At 43.3% G+C, this 15577-nt stretch overlaps 1 protein-coding gene across 5 annotated transcripts in view; it reads left to right on the forward strand.

The window, feature by feature from the left end:
- The window catches only part of LOC137527620 (golgin subfamily B member 1-like), a 283357-nt gene that overhangs the window by 252933 nt on the left and 14847 nt on the right, over positions 1-15577 (forward strand). For 4 of the 5 annotated variants that reach the window (XM_068248252.1, XM_068248255.1, XM_068248253.1 and 1 more), the window contains 2 exons: positions 4351-4393; positions 5836-5921. The exons of the other annotated variant lie outside the window; for it this stretch is intronic. In XM_068248252.1, the coding sequence (XP_068104353.1) occupies positions 4351-4393; positions 5836-5894 (102 nt within the window). In that variant the 3' untranslated portion in view covers positions 5895-5921. The remainder of the gene's footprint in view (positions 1-4350; positions 4394-5835; positions 5922-15577) is intronic. 5 annotated transcript variants of the gene reach the window in all.

Here is a 15577-nt window from a genome sequence, read left to right on the forward strand (position 1 = left end):
AGTCCCACCAGAGGTTCTCAATCGGATTTAAGTCTGGTGACTGCGATGGCCACTCCAGAATGTTCCAGCCTTTAATCTGCTAAAATGCTCTAGTGGACTTGGAGGTATGTTTGGGATCATTGTCCTGTTGAAAGGTCCAACGTCTCCCAAGCCTCAGGTTTGTGACGGACTGCATCACATTTTCTTCCAATATCTCCTGGTACTGAAGAGAATTCATGGTAACTTGCACACGCTGAAGCTTCCCTGTACCTGCAAAAGCAAAACAGCCCCAAAGCATGATTAACCCCCCGCCATGCTTGACAGTAGACAAGGTGTTATTTTTTCTTCATAGGCCTTGTTTTTCCTCCTCCATAGCGTTGATCCGTGGGCCAAAATAGTTCTAATTTTGTTTCATCAGTCCACAGAACACTATTCCAAAACTTTTGTGGTAGTGTTCTGTGGACTGATGAAACAAAATTAGAACTGTTTGGGCCCATGGATCAACGCTATGTTTGGAGGAGGAAGAACAAAGGAATTTGAGGAATTGTATGAACATTATGAATCTTTGTTGCTAGTGGCTGGGTTGGAACTTTTCAGGAATGCAGGTAATATTTGTAAATGACTGCTTTTTAACACCTTCCTGCCCGCCCATAGAATAGTTAAAACTACTTAAACCGTGCGTTAACATATAATTCAAGTTTCACATCAACAATAATTTTTCCTTTCAAAACAATATAATGTAAACTTTTATACTTGGGGGTTCCAATACTATAAGTTTGACCAAAAGTAAACCCAGAAGAAAGGAATGAGGAATGATGGAACCTACTAAACTATTCCAGCTGTCTTCCAGCACAGGTCACATTACAGGTCGCAGTGTGTTGGTAATCCTTGTAACGTGCTGTCAACACAGATCTAAACTGCAGCACTGGAGTAATCTCAGAATCTCTACAGGGCATCAAACCTTAAGGTGCCCATACAAATGTCTATTTTCTTTGGCAGATTGATGTTCCAACATGGCCAAATTCAATCAAACTATCAATGGCTCAGAACGTAAAGATTTCACTCGAATGGAGATGGCTGTAGATTTGCGGCCTTTTGACAGACCCCTGGCTGGTCTGTCTCCCCCCCCCCCCCCTCCCGCCAATCTAAAATAGTGCTTTCCTGGGTTGTGCAACATGTTGGCACTGGAGTGCACACTCACCTGCCCATGGAAGCGCTCCTCCCGTGTCCTTTCTCCATTCCCGCCAAGATGCAAGTACTCTGTGACCTCATGGCATGTACATGGTTACATAACATACATGCAGTAATACAGTACAGTGGCTAGATAGAGTACTGGTTAAGGGCACCGCCTTTGACATGGGAGACTAGGGTTGGAATCCTGGCTAGGGTTAGTACCTATTCAGTAAGGAGTTCAAGGCAAGACTTTAACCCCTTAAAAATCCAGATTTTGATCAGAGAGGGTTCTATCTGCTGGTCAGATTTGATGGCCATCTTCCTGTGTATGGCCACCTTTAGTGTCTGTCTGCAGAGTGCCAATCCTATCTCTCTAGAATAGAATCAGTATCTCTCAGAGAATCTGTGTACAGCATCAGGGGCCATATGCAATTCACTTTTTCTCCTAGGAGATAATTTTTCATCTTCGATTTAGTTAACAATAAAGTATTTACCGTATTATACTGCCCCACATTCTGGCATCCTCATTACCCCTGCCTTATGCTCGGCTACACTGCCCAGGTGTGGTAAACACTTACTATCTACCAGATCATTTTCCACCCTGTCATAGTGTAGCATTGGTTGAGTTTTGGATCTTCCCGATAGATAGTAAGGAACAAATAACATTAAGCCCTCTCTCGTTTCTGAATTTTCATCTTCTGATGAGGCTTGCATCATTTATCTTTTGCTGTGTTGGAGAAAGTCCAGCTGGTGATCAGTTCCTCTGCACACAGAGATCCTTCCCACCCTAACAAGCTGATTCAACCATGCCCACGTCACCCCTGTTTGTAGATGGAATTCCTCAGGGCCTGACGTAATGCCTTTGTCAGGAAGACCCTGTCACAAGAAAAGTCTCTACCTAGTGCAAGAATATAGATAACGTTGTTGGAATGCTACATATGGTAAAAGCACATGTAAACATATTTGACTTCTGCCCCTTATTTTGACCCCAGGCTGTAAAATGTGTCTGCTAGAAAGTGATCAATGCAAATTGTTCTATGCTGTGCTCACAGAAGCCTTTCTTGAAGTTATGAGGTTATAAGCTTGCTGTGATGCAGTGACTCAGAATCTCTGCCTGATTTTAAAGGTAGCCTGAAGTGAGAGGGATAGGGAGGCTGACATATTGATTTAATTTTACACAATACCAGTTGCCTGGCACTCCTGCCTAATACTTTTAGCCATAGTCCTTGAACAAGCATGCAGATCAGATTTTCAACAAAAATCTGACATTAGTTGTATGTTTGTTTCAAGTGTGTGATTCAGACACTACTGATGCCAGAATGATGATTGTAGTGGCTGGATAGTGTACAGGTTAAGGGAACCGCCTTTGACATGGAAGACCAGGATTCAAATCCTGGCCAGGGTCAGTACCTATTCAGTAAGGAGTTCAAGGAAAGACTCCCTAACACAGCAGGATGGCCTCTTGGCGCTTCCCAGTGGCTGCAGCTCTTGAGCGCTTTGAGTTCGACAGGAGAAAAGCGCTATACAAATGTTCGGATTATTATCATCAGCCAGTTAACTAGTATTGTTTAAAGGGAATGTCCAAGCAAAATAAAAAAATGAGTTTCACTTACCTGGGGCTTCTACCAGCCCCATGCAGCCATCCTGTGCCCTCGTAGTCACTCACTGCTGCTCCAGTCCCCCGCTGGCAGCTTGCCGACCTCGGAGGTCGGCGGGACGCATTGCGTACATTTTTACGCATTCCCCGCTAGTGCAGGAACATTAACACATACATTTTTACGCGTTACTGGTTAAATGCGTAAAAATTTGCGCATTGAACCAGTAACGCGTAAAAATGTATGTGTTAATGTCCCTGCACTAGCGGGGAATGTGTAAAAATGTGCGCAATGCATCCCAAGCTGCCAGCGGGGGACTGGAGCAGCAGTGAGTGACTACGAGGGCACAGGATGGCTGCATGGGGCTGGTAGAAGCCCCCGGTAAGTAATTTTTTTCATTTTGCTTGAACCTTCCCTTTAAAGGGAAATACATTTGGCAACCACCATATACCTCGCACACATGTAATTAAGCCGCCAAGAAATTTGGGCCCAAAGCCGTAAAACAGCTCATCCAGCTCCTGCAAAAGTCCCGGCGGGGTGAATTACTATTCCCCCTCCAGGCCGCCATTGTCACAAAGGTAAGATGTAATTCGGCTGCCAGCTATTGTTGGTGCCTGAATTATGTTGTTTTTCTCATAATTTGGGCACCATCTTTTGACAGCGCCAAAATTACTGACTGAGCACCGCAATAGGCGTAATTCACATTGTGGCCTATGGTAGTGTTGGCTGCACCCAAATTTCCAGCACCGTTTTGCCTGACTTGTATACCTTCCCACCTCAGTTTCCCTTTAACCACTTGAGGACCGCAGTGTTAAACCCCCTTAGTGACCAGGCCATTTTTAACTAAATGGGCCACTGCAGAGCTCTCTGTTGGTGGGGTCTGATCTCTCCCCCAATGTTTGTTTTTGTTTTTTTGTAAATATTTTTTTTTCCTTTTTTTTTATTATAAATTTACTTTTTTTTAAATTAATTTTCCCTCCCCCAGTCAGCCTATCACAGCAGATCGCTACTGTGTACCCCCAGGGGGACAGCCATGTCACATGGCTGTCCCCACTACAGCGCTGACTTAGATCGCAGCGCTGTAGTGATAAAAGACGTCGGTTTCGCCGTCTAACAGTCTCCGAGCGGTGATCGCCGCCAGAGCCTGAAGGTGGAGCGGCGCACCGTCATCCAAGCGGAGATGCGCGCGCACCCATAGAAAGCCGTTCACGCCAATCGCCGTGAAGTGGCCCTGGGGCTACCGCTGCGTTCACGCCAATCGGAGTGGAACGGTCGGCAATAGGTTAAGGAGACAAAAGAACGATACCCTTTTTCACTCGCTGTCCTTATGGTTGTGGTTCTTTATGCTTTCCCTGGGTACTCTGTAAAAGTTCTACTTCCTGAAGTCAACACAGAGATCTGTACTGATCTATGCCCTGTACTGATGAAGGCCAACAGCCTGAAGGCCAACGGCTCTGCAAGATGAGTAGGCTGAAGGCATTTTATAATCCATCACTTCTAAATGTACGCTTGGCTTTTTAGAGATGTTATGGAATAATTTGCATATTTATAGTCAATTACATATTTTAGTTACATTCCTGATCATTATCCTCACTCGTTACAGATTGTCCCGCAAGCTCATGGCGAGCCAGAACTCCTAGGAGTGTGTAAGTGACAATTTGCATATTCAGCAGTGATGCATTGTGGGAAACCTTATATGCTCACTCCAACCCGAATAATCACAAATATCTTCTCTTTTAAGAAGGCAAATTTCTGTCCTAACTAGTTAGTGGTAAAAAAAATAATAATTGAAAACATTCCAGATAATCGGCATCTGTATCACTAACTTTTTATATTACACTGGGTGAACTGCACCATGTAAAAAGCAAAAAAAAATCATAATTTCTCTAATGTGGCATTTCCAATGATTCTGCAGTGACTGTGATTTTGAGCAAGTAAGCAGAAGGAAATGTCCTGAGGGGAGGGGGAACAAGAGGCAGGCTAATATGAATTATGGGTGCTGCAGTGTTTGTATGATATGTCAGCTACTGCATCCCTGTAGTTGTTTCCTGCTCCTTGGTTCCTCCCCAGGCCAATAAATCGTAGCTGTCAACTGTAACCAATTTCCAAGGGAAGCTTCTGTCTTGAAAACCAGCCATTAAAAGATCAAAAAAACAAAACCGTCTGGTGTTAAAGCCGGAGATCGGCCACCCATTTTTAAAATGGATACTATAATTTGTAATTATTAGCAATAATCATTGCTTTGTGCTGCACCGGTACTCTTCTGAGGTATGTATATAGGATTTAAAATACCTGGCTGTCTGGGTCCTGTATCTTCAGTTCCTGTTGAAAAGTTTTACTGGAGACAAAGTTGTCCATTCTACTCCCCCCATCCCATCATCATCCTTACTGGAGATTTGCTGGGAGGAATTTGGAATAAATCTCCCTTTGAGGCACCTGTAATAGTGGCAACTTGTCAAAAGGTGGCGCTCATCATCCCTTTGGGGAGATTGTTTTACTTTGAGGCGTGTCTAAAGATAAAAGGCGCAATCTCAAAATGACAAGGGCAGCTGTAAAGTTCAGCTCTCAGTTCTCTACCCCATTCAACAAAGTTTTTGGCTTGAGTTCCTTTTCAGTGGTAATATATAACTGTTGATCTGTGTTATCTGCCCCATAAAACGCATCTTCTCCATATCTGGCACTAAAATCTCCCAAGCTGCAAATAGCTGTACGCAAGGGCTGCTTTATATCCTCTGCAACGGAAAACAAATGCTGATTAAATGACCCCCTCACAGTATTAAACACAGTATTAAACATTTCTGAACATTGACGGAAGAATTTATGCCCTGGAGCCAAACATGCATACTTGGCCACCACTCCCTTCCATTGTCTTTCAAAGCAAACCTTTGCAGATGCCGATACAGATCTTCAGAGAGTAGCCTTGAAATCAGATCTGTTACAAAAGCAGTAACATGAAGAGTACAGCACACGTTGGTAATCACTGTGATGTGTTTCTTTTAAACTGTCTCCAAATATCATTAAAAAGGGATTTGGCCAATTCTGGAGGCGTGTTCAGTTAATAAAGTTTTCTTTAAATTACATTTTCAAGGTTGGTTGGTTCGGCGTTCTGAAGATAAAATCTGTCTCCCCTGTGTCTTTAAGCCCTGAACAAGGCAGAAAAAGTGTTAAGAGGATGTAAGTAAGCCTAATAAAACACAGCTATGTAAACAGTCCTTAGATTCTAACTCAGTCGGTATTGTCTCCTCTCCATCTTGGGGTAGTCATGTCCTCCTACAGGTCTGTAGAGATAAAATGTTCCTGAAATTTGGTCAGTACTCTTTAGTAAAACACATCGTGTTTTCTTTGCTCGCTCCACACTTCCTAAAATAACGCTAACTTGTATGCTATGTGCTCATTTTCCCTTTAGGGGATACAAGAAATAGCTACTTAAAATTCCTAAATTCTGTGTGAAACAGTCTGTAATCCTAAAATAGATCTGCTGTTCCAGCCTATCATCCTTCATTTCTCAAGAATCGTCCTATGTGGGCTACGGCAGTGGAACTCCTATCACACAAATGGAACAGGACCGTTTTCTGTGTGGCTGGAGCAAAATTGAATTAACCTTTGTGTATTTAATAATCATTTGTTAAAGAGTATCCTAACTACATTGGAACGGCATTAGGCACTCTTTAATGAGGTATGATTGACAATGAGGTGATCAGACCAGCCCCCCCCCCCCCCCCCCCTTCCTTTTTTTCCTCTTTCTTTCTTCACTCTCTTCTCTCTCCTTTCTTTCTTCTTCTCACCTCTACCTCTTATGTTGGGTGTAAAAAGCTCTTTGACCACATAGTAGGTCCTTACTATGTATGTCAACAGTAAACCAGGTTTCCCAGGTCTCATGTTGAGTGATATGTACAGTTTGGATAAGCTTCAAATGTATCATACGTCACTTGCAGTGGGCACAACCTATGTGATATACCAGTTTGCTAGTCCTAGTTAGGCAGCTACGCATCACTTCTGCTGACCATCCGCATCCCTTCCGTATCTCCCAATGCGGAAGTGTATGGAGCATGCTGCAGATTCTCGGATCACTCCGCACTGCTCTGCACACAATGCACGCAGTGGAAACTGTTCCATTGCCATGCATTGGGCTCAGGACACCGCCAGCGCTATGCAGCTATATGCTACATCGCACCGCTTCTAATGGAAACGGGCCCTTACTGTTTTATATCATAACATATGGTCTCTTTCGTGAGTATAATCTGTTGATCCCAGCCACTGGGAATTTTCAGCTTTAATTGACCCATGTTGTCAACATAATTGCTTGCTTTCTGGTGTTTTACCTCTGAGGATTTACTGATGTAATTTCTTATGAACTGTTCAATAAACTTTTCTTGTTAAAAAGGAGTAACTCTGAGACTCAAAAAATAAAAACAATTATTTTTTATTTATAAAGTGCCAACATCTTCCGTAGCGCTGTACATAGTACAAAATAAATAACGGGGAACAAATATACATAAGAAATTAGAGACACTGTACAGTCATGACATTCAATAGTAGAAATACAAATGCATACATAGTTAAAGAGAACCAGAGATGAAGCAACCTCATGTATTTTACCTTATAAATCAGTGGGAACATGACAGTAAACACCTAATCTGCTCTTTGTTACATTGTTCTCTGTTTAATTTGCCTGTTATCACCTCTAAGATAAGAATCCCGACTAAGCAGTCGGTCTGGCTTTGCTACAGAATAATTATAGCTGAGACTGTGTTCTTTGCTGTCTTCAAGTCCAAGCCTGCCCCCTGCTGGCTTTGCTCAGGAATCATTATAGCTGAGTCATTATAGCAAAGCCAGACTCAATGCTCAGTCCGGGATTCTTATCTCAGCTAGATAACAGACACTTTTAGCAGTGAGGATGGAACAGAGAGCACGGTAAATGTTTTCTCTAATGTTCCCACTGATTTCTATGGTAAAATACACAAGGGTGCTTCGTCTCTGGTTCACTTTAATGTGTAGTTTGATATATCTCTAAAGTTGGTACACGTGGGTATGTTAAATTACAGCAATATGAGAAACACTACGAGAGGTCCCTTCCCTTGCGAGCTTACAATCTAGAGACATTTGTATAGTGTTCCAACATTTGTATAGCATTTTTTTTCTGTCTGACTCAAAGCACTATAGAGCAGCCACTAGGGGTTTGCTTAATAGGCAGTAGCAATGTCACGGAGTCTTGCCCAAGATTTCCCCCACTGGATAATAGCTTACTCGATAGGAAGAGCAGAGTTTTCAAAACCAGGTCTAACATGTTAGGAGCTTTGTCCTTTTTGGTGGTGGTGGTGGTGGGGGGGGGGGGGGGAATAATGCAATCAACAATGTTTTTGAATAAACATAACCTATCAAATGATTTGGTTGTATCGTGTGTAGCTTCCTATCTAGGTTTCTGAACTGTAGTTACCTTTAACGCCCGTATAAGGAAATGTAAGACACAGAACAATGTTCTAAAGACAACTAAACACAAGTAAGACAAAGTAAAGGCTCTTGAAATACATTTGAGATGCTGGAATCATTAAAAGCAGCAGAAATGAAAGAAGATGTGTGCATAAAGCTGTGTGCAGAAAATCCATTAATGTAGGAGCACTCTGCTGTGTTAGTGTGTTTAGTCACTTAACTCCATATCTCTATCCGCCGCTACTAAGGGAAACAGTTTCCTTTTCTTAGCCTTATGCTAACTTCAGATTGTTATCTATCTAACAACGTTGGAATAATGTTTTCATTAGAGGGCAGTTCTTTTTCGTTTTTCCCTAGACAGGATATTTTAGTATGCAGAAGTCAGGCCAGCAATCTCCTTGGGCCAAAACGGTGGCACTAGGCACTGTTTAAGATGACTAAGCCACAGACCGTATAGGCTGTTGTCTGCTGAGAGTCCTTGGTGGCACAGTTACAGCTAACAGAACTTTGGGTGAACATGTAGAGATGCAGCAATGAATAGGGCTCTCAGCATCAGCTGGAGTTACTATAGTCACACTGCTAACTAGACATCCCTCTGAAATAAACACAAGTTGAGTGTTGACAGATATGCTGTCATACTTCATGCCTGAAAATACATCTAAATGTATGGGGGAGATGACAAGACAGTGAGAGGTGAGACATGGAGGAGATGACAGGAGAAGTAGAGGTGGGTGGAAGAGGACACAAGAAGAAGATGTAAGGCTAGGGACTCAGGGAGTGAGGACAAGAGTAGGAGAGGTGAGGCAGGAGGAAAGATGGCAACTAAAGGAGAGGTGAGGTTGGGGATAGAGAACAGGAGAAGGAGAGATGAGATACATACAGGAAAGAGGATGCGAGAGGGATAGGTGAGACACTAAGGAAAGAGGACAAGAGATTAAATGGTGAGACACAGGGTAGAGGACAAGAGTAGGAGAGGTGCGGCATTGGGGAAAGAGAATAAGAGAAGGAGAGGTGAGACATGGAGGAGAGGGCAGGAGAAGAAGTTAAGGAAAGGGGACAAAAGGAGAGGTGAGGAAAAGGTAACGAGATGGAGAGGTGAGACTGGAGAGAGAGGACAAAAAAAGGAAAAGTGAGACATGGGGGATAGAGGAGAAGAGGTGGGACACAGGAAAGGACAAGAGAGACTGTGATGAGACACAGAAGATGACAAAAGATGGAAAAGTTTGGACACATGGCAGAGGGCAAGAAAAAGACCAGGGAGACTGGGAGAGGAAGAAGGGGCGTGGAGGGTAAGGCAGAGGAGCAGGAGAATGAGAGACACATGATGAAAGCGAACAGACTTGAGAGGAACCAAGGAGAGAGTTGCAAGACACAATACAGATTTTGGGTAGAAAATGTGATAAAGTAGAAATATTAAAGGGAAGAGAGAGATGAAGGTAAAGGCATGACTTTAGGATGAACAAAAAGTTACGAAGTCTCTTTGGAAACTTCAGCTTTCCATGCTGTGACTTGTTGTACTGTTGTTGTGTGTAGTATGCAGTCCCCTCCAACATTTGCAGCAGCACTACAGTCACTGGTTACTGACCACAGTGCAGAGGCGGGACAAGGTCCTCCAGCACCCAAGGCTGAGACACCAAAGTGCGCCCCTCCATCCCTGCCATCCCAGCCGTCACACACTGATTGCTATTAGACTAAGAGGTGCCACAGGGCCCACAACCCCTCCAACACCTTAATATCTAGTTATCTGGCTTGCAGTCACTGCTATGTATCCCCTTTTCTTGTTTATTTCTGCTTAAAACACAATTAGGAATGACAGCTGAATGAATTGTGCGCCCCCTCCTACAATGCGCCCTGAGGCTGGAGCCTCTCCAGCCTATGCCTCGGCCCGGCCCTGCCACAGTGAGTCGGACTGGTTCAGCTGAAAATGTGGCAGTGAATTTACTTCCTGTAGTGATGGTAGGAGATTTACAGACAACCATGCTGCCCACCTGAACATGATAGGTACTCCCCAGGGCCCCAGGCAAGTGCCTATGTTGCTTAGCCATTCATGCATCTGTGCTCAGAAAAAAAGTCAGAAGATGAGCTCAGCAGCCAGGCAAGTAGCGTTTTTAATAGGAGGTTTGGAATGTCAGCACCATGTTTCTCTCAGTACATTTCCTTTTAATATAATATAACTATAAAAGGAAAGATGAGATCATGGAACAGTGACCACAAAAAAGTGTTTTTGTAATTTCTTGTAATAAGATAAATTGGATAATGGTCTGAGGATTAAGCAAAGTCTCTGATGCTGATTATTTTTATTTACTGCATTTTATTTGAGTTAGTCACCAATGTGCTGTGCTCTAACAGCAGGAATTCAGTTTGAAAGGCTTTTGCTGGTAAATAGCGAGCCTGTGACTGGTCTGAGTCAGGTCACTCTGTGGGTTCTTTTTCTGCAACCACAAAATTAAACTGTCCTCAGGGAAAGATACTTTGGACCCAACCCACACTATCAGAGTAAAGACATCAACAAACATTTGTCTTATCTATTTGTAGATCCGTAGAACCAACCCAGCCTTATTACCTACTGTATTTTGTTTTTTGTTTGTCTTCTTTTTATAACTTTTTTTTGCAACTCCCATAATAAGTTATGTACACTAGCAGGAATATGTCATCAGACCCACAGTGGGAACCCTGTGGCGATTCTTCAGTGACAGAATGGACTCGGTGACGTATTTGCTCTCCACCTATCTGCTTTTAGGATACACTGAAGTGCAGGCCTGGATTTACCTCACGGGAGCCTATAAGCACAGATGTCCTGGCACCTTATGCTGGGTACACACGGTGCGTTCCCGCACTTGATGCCCCGCTCGATTCCCAGCCGCTCGATTATTTCCGACATGTCCGATTCCCGTTTCGATGGATCGTTAGGTCGATTTGGCATACGTTGCGTGAGAATCGACCTAACAATCATCGAGACGCCAGTCTATGTGGAAGTTAGACTGAGGATCATCGCCCGTGCCACCGCTACTCTTCCTCCCCCCGCACGCTGACAGTGCGCTATGCGCTAATGCTTCTATGCGACTGGACACACGTAATACCATTAATGACAGGTCGGACCACCGGAGAGGTTTCCCGGAGTCGGCGGATTTATGCCATTCACTGCCGTCTGCTATCTGAATAGGTCACGTGAGTGCCAACACTTTGAAAAGGACAGCGTTATGGGGGTTGAGGTTAGACACCTAAGGTGTCTGTAATGAGGGCGTATGCTGAATTGCAGAGACGTGTATACTGTTTTATATATATAAATTACCAAGGGGTGAGCAGCACAAACCAAATTTTTTTTATGCAATTCTATGCAAAGCATGCACGCAGCGCTGGAGGTCCCCAGACTCTATAAGAAATATATAAGTACAGAGGGGCTGCAGCACACAACAGGAAAACAGTGACAGGGGCTCTTGGTTACGCTTTAACGCGCTTAAGCTCACCAACTGCGCCAAAGTGTCCCCAATCTGGTGAGTTTTATATATATATATACACACGGGCTGATGTGCAATATATCCTTTGATCATTTCTGCAGATTCTCTGGCTGTAGTTTGTTTTCCTGGGCCTGAAGAATTAATTATGCATGCATGCGTTTGAGGAGTGCACTCCAATTCATGCGCAATTATCCCAGATGACAACTTGATCCGTTAGTGCTTTTATTGGGAGGGTATATGTTTTGTTTGTCAGTCGTTTGTCCATGGGTCATTGTAATATGCATATATGAATAAATGATATTTTTCACTAGCTTAGAGCTCCCCATACATTGTGTTTTCTAGTTATTTCTGTTGATGGGTGAGACTGGCCTATTAGGGTGATATCCCGTACCGTCTTTTTATAGAATCATCGAAACGCGCTCGGAAATGCTCGGAAATAATAGAGAGGCCGGGAATCGAGCGGGGAATTGAGTGCGTGTACGCACCGTGTGTACCCAGCATTAGACTTTGCCCTCCATGAACCTACAAACACCCACCGAACTGCACAAGTGTGCTGGCTGTCCCTGCTGTCACTTCTTCCTTACTTCCCTTGCCTGTCATAGGTAGCTACAGGTGCCCCTTAGTATTAGGTACACTGAAGTACCCTAAATACTAAGTAGCTTGAGGTTCTCCAAAGTATTAGGTAGCTAGAGGAACCTCAGTATTAAGTAAGAATCCGAACACCTGTATAGCATTTATCTCCTGTTGGACTCAAAGAGCTCAAGTAGACAGAGATGCCCCTGACTGAAGGGAGATCTCGTCAGTGGAATTCAGAGAGCAGGGTGAGTGACTTCTCATTTACACTCTTATCAGGACTCTGCATTGGGAGGGAGGTACTTGAGGGAGGGGAGTGAGCCACCCTTCCCTCATCAGGTAAATCTGGCCCTGCTGAAGTGCATTTCCAGGTGAAAATATATGTACAGTGGGATGCGAAAGTTTGGGCAACCTTGTTAATTTTCATGAATTTCCTGTATAAATCATTGGTTGTTATAATACAAAATGTCAGTTAAATATATCATATAGGAGACACATACAGTGATATTTGAGAAGTGAAATTAAGTTCATTACATGTACAGAAAGTGCGCAATAATTGTTTAAATAAAATTAGGCAGGTGCATAAATTTTGGCACGGTTGTCATTTTGATTCCAAAACCTTTAGAACTAATTATTGGAACTCTAATTGGCTTGGTAATCTCAACCTAAATACACAGGTGAATCAAATTATGAGGAGTATTTAAGGGTGTCAATTGTAAGTTTCCCTCCTCAAATGACCTGAAGACAGATTGTTCACCATTATGGTTTAGGGGAAGGCTACAGAGAGCTGTTTCAGAGATTTCAGCTGTCTGTTTCCACAGTTAGGAACATATTGAGGAAATGGAAGACCACAGGCTCAGTTCAAGTTAAGGCTCAAAGTGGCAGACCAACAAAAATCTCAGATAAACAGAAGCGACGAATGGTGAGAACAGTCAGTCAACCCACAGACCAGCACCAAAGACCTACAACATCATCTTGCTGCAGATGGAGTCACTGTGCATCGTTCAACCATTCGGCGCACTTTACACAAGGAGATGCTGTATGCAAGAGTGATGCAGAGGAAGCCTTTTCTCCACCCACAGCACAAACGGAGCCGATTGAGGTATTTTAAAGCACATTTGGACAAGCCAGCTTCATTTTGGAATAAGGTGCTGTGGACTGCTGAAACTAAAATTGAGTTATTTGGGCATAACAAGGGGTGTTATGCATGGAGGGGAAACACAGCATTCCAAGAAAAACATCTGCTACCTACAGTAAAATATGGTGGTGGTTCCATCATGCTGTGGGGCTGTGTGGCCAGTGCAGGGACTGGGAATCTTGTCAAAGTTGAGGGACGCATGAATTCCACTCAGTATCAGCAGTTCCTGGAGACAGGATTAGGTGACAAAGCTGAAGCTGCGTCGGGGCTGGATCTTTCAACAAGACAACGACCCTAAACACTGCTCAAAATCCACTAAGGCATCCTTGCAGGGGAACAAGTACAACGTTCTGGAATGGCCATCTAAGTCCCCAGACCTGAATAGAATTGAAAATCTGTGGTGTGGGTTAAAGAGAGCTGTCCATGCTCGGAAGCCATCATACCTAAATGAACTAGAGAGGTTTTGTAAAGAGGAAGGGTCCAAAATACCTTCTACCAGAATCCAGACTCTCATTGGAACCTACAGGAAGCGTTTAGAGGCTGGGATTTCTGCAAAAGGGGGATCTTCTAGATATTGATTTCATTTCTTTTTTTGTGGTGCTCAAATTTATGCACCTGCCTAATTTTGTTTAAACAATTATTGCACACTTTCTGTAAATCCAATAATCTTCATTTCATTTCTCAAATATCACTGTGTGTGTCTCCTATATGATATATTTAACTAACATTTTTTATTGTAACTACCAACAATTTATACAGGAAAATCATGACGGTTAACAAGGTTGCCCAAACTTTAGCATCCCACTGTATATACTGTATTCATCTACCTGCCACTGCTACTGGGACAGCTGCCAGTTCCCTCCATATACAGATTCAGCTCTGGTCATGGACCGCTGCCGCCTCCCAGTCCCATGCTCCTCGCACACATGATGGCTACAATCTTTTCTCTTGGCCGCTGTCCCCCTAAAGCCTCATGTACATGAGGTCTTTTGCTTGGCAGGGATCTGGTCTCGATCCCTCATGCAACAGTTTGCGACCAAGTCTGTAAAGAGTAGGAGACCGACAAGTCAGGTCATTTCTGATTTGGGCACCGCTATAGACCATAATGTTAATTACGTCTATAGCGGCACAGGGGGAATTTTGTTAAAATCTCTGTAATTTGTGGTGCCGTCAACAGCTGGACCCCCAAATTACATGTCCAAAGGATAAAGTAAGGTAATCAGTCAGTCAATATATTTGTTGTATACCCCTAGATTACCTAGCGCAGGGAAAGACGTCTCTAATCACTGCCCGGACATGCGTATGCAGAGAACAATGCCCCTTGTCCTTTGCTTGGCTGAGGCAATCGGCAGATTGCTCACTGACACATCAAGAGGGATTTTGGGCTGCTGAATACTGGCTGGATTCTTGGAAGAAGCGGCCCTGACCGACTACCTCAGCTGAGAATTAGCGTTTACGGCGTCAAATAACATTTATATTGCGCTTTTCTCCTGTCGGACTCAAAGCACTTGAGCTGCAGCCATTAGTGCACGCTCAGTAGGCAGTAGCAGTGTTAGGGAGTCTAGCCCAAGGACTCCTTACTGAATAGGTGCTGACTTACTTTACAAGGTTTAGGAACCTATGTAAACCAAAAAATGTTAATGCATATGGAAATGTGATGGGTGTCTTTTTATGCTCTGCAAAAATTTCTAATTCATGTTTTCTGTCCCTCATGGAGGAACAGTAAGTCTGGGCTCTGTGCCCAGCATTTGGTTTCCTCAGTGTACGCGAGATTGAGTGTTGGTTCCCCAGAAATGTTTGTCCTACTCCATTTGTCTTTACGAAGCTGGATTGCAAATTTAACAAGAAATATAAACATATATGACTCAAGCCTTGGGAAATGTCAGCACAAAGTTAGATAATGCTAAAACTATATATGGTGCCATCATTTGCATAATGTTTTCATGGGTTAGCTTTATTTCACATTATTTGAATATAGGTTGACTTTAAGACCAGAATTCACATTTAGGCATATTTTGCAAAAACACATTTAACAAATCAATCTGAAAAAATTCTATTAGGCCTTGGTCACATTGCGTTCCGATCATGTTAGCGTTCGCGTTGGGCATTTTTTGCCGCAATTTTTTTTGCGTTTCCTGGGGCTTGGGTGGACGATGTGTTTTTGTTAAAAGCGCTTTTCTAAGCACTTTTCCAGAGCGTTTTTTTTTATTCACTCCCAGGAAGTGAACTCT

The sequence above is a fragment of the Hyperolius riggenbachi genome, chromosome 8 (genome assembly GCF_040937935.1).
Source record: "Hyperolius riggenbachi isolate aHypRig1 chromosome 8, aHypRig1.pri, whole genome shotgun sequence".
Lineage (NCBI taxonomy): Eukaryota > Metazoa > Chordata > Amphibia > Anura > Hyperoliidae > Hyperolius > Hyperolius riggenbachi.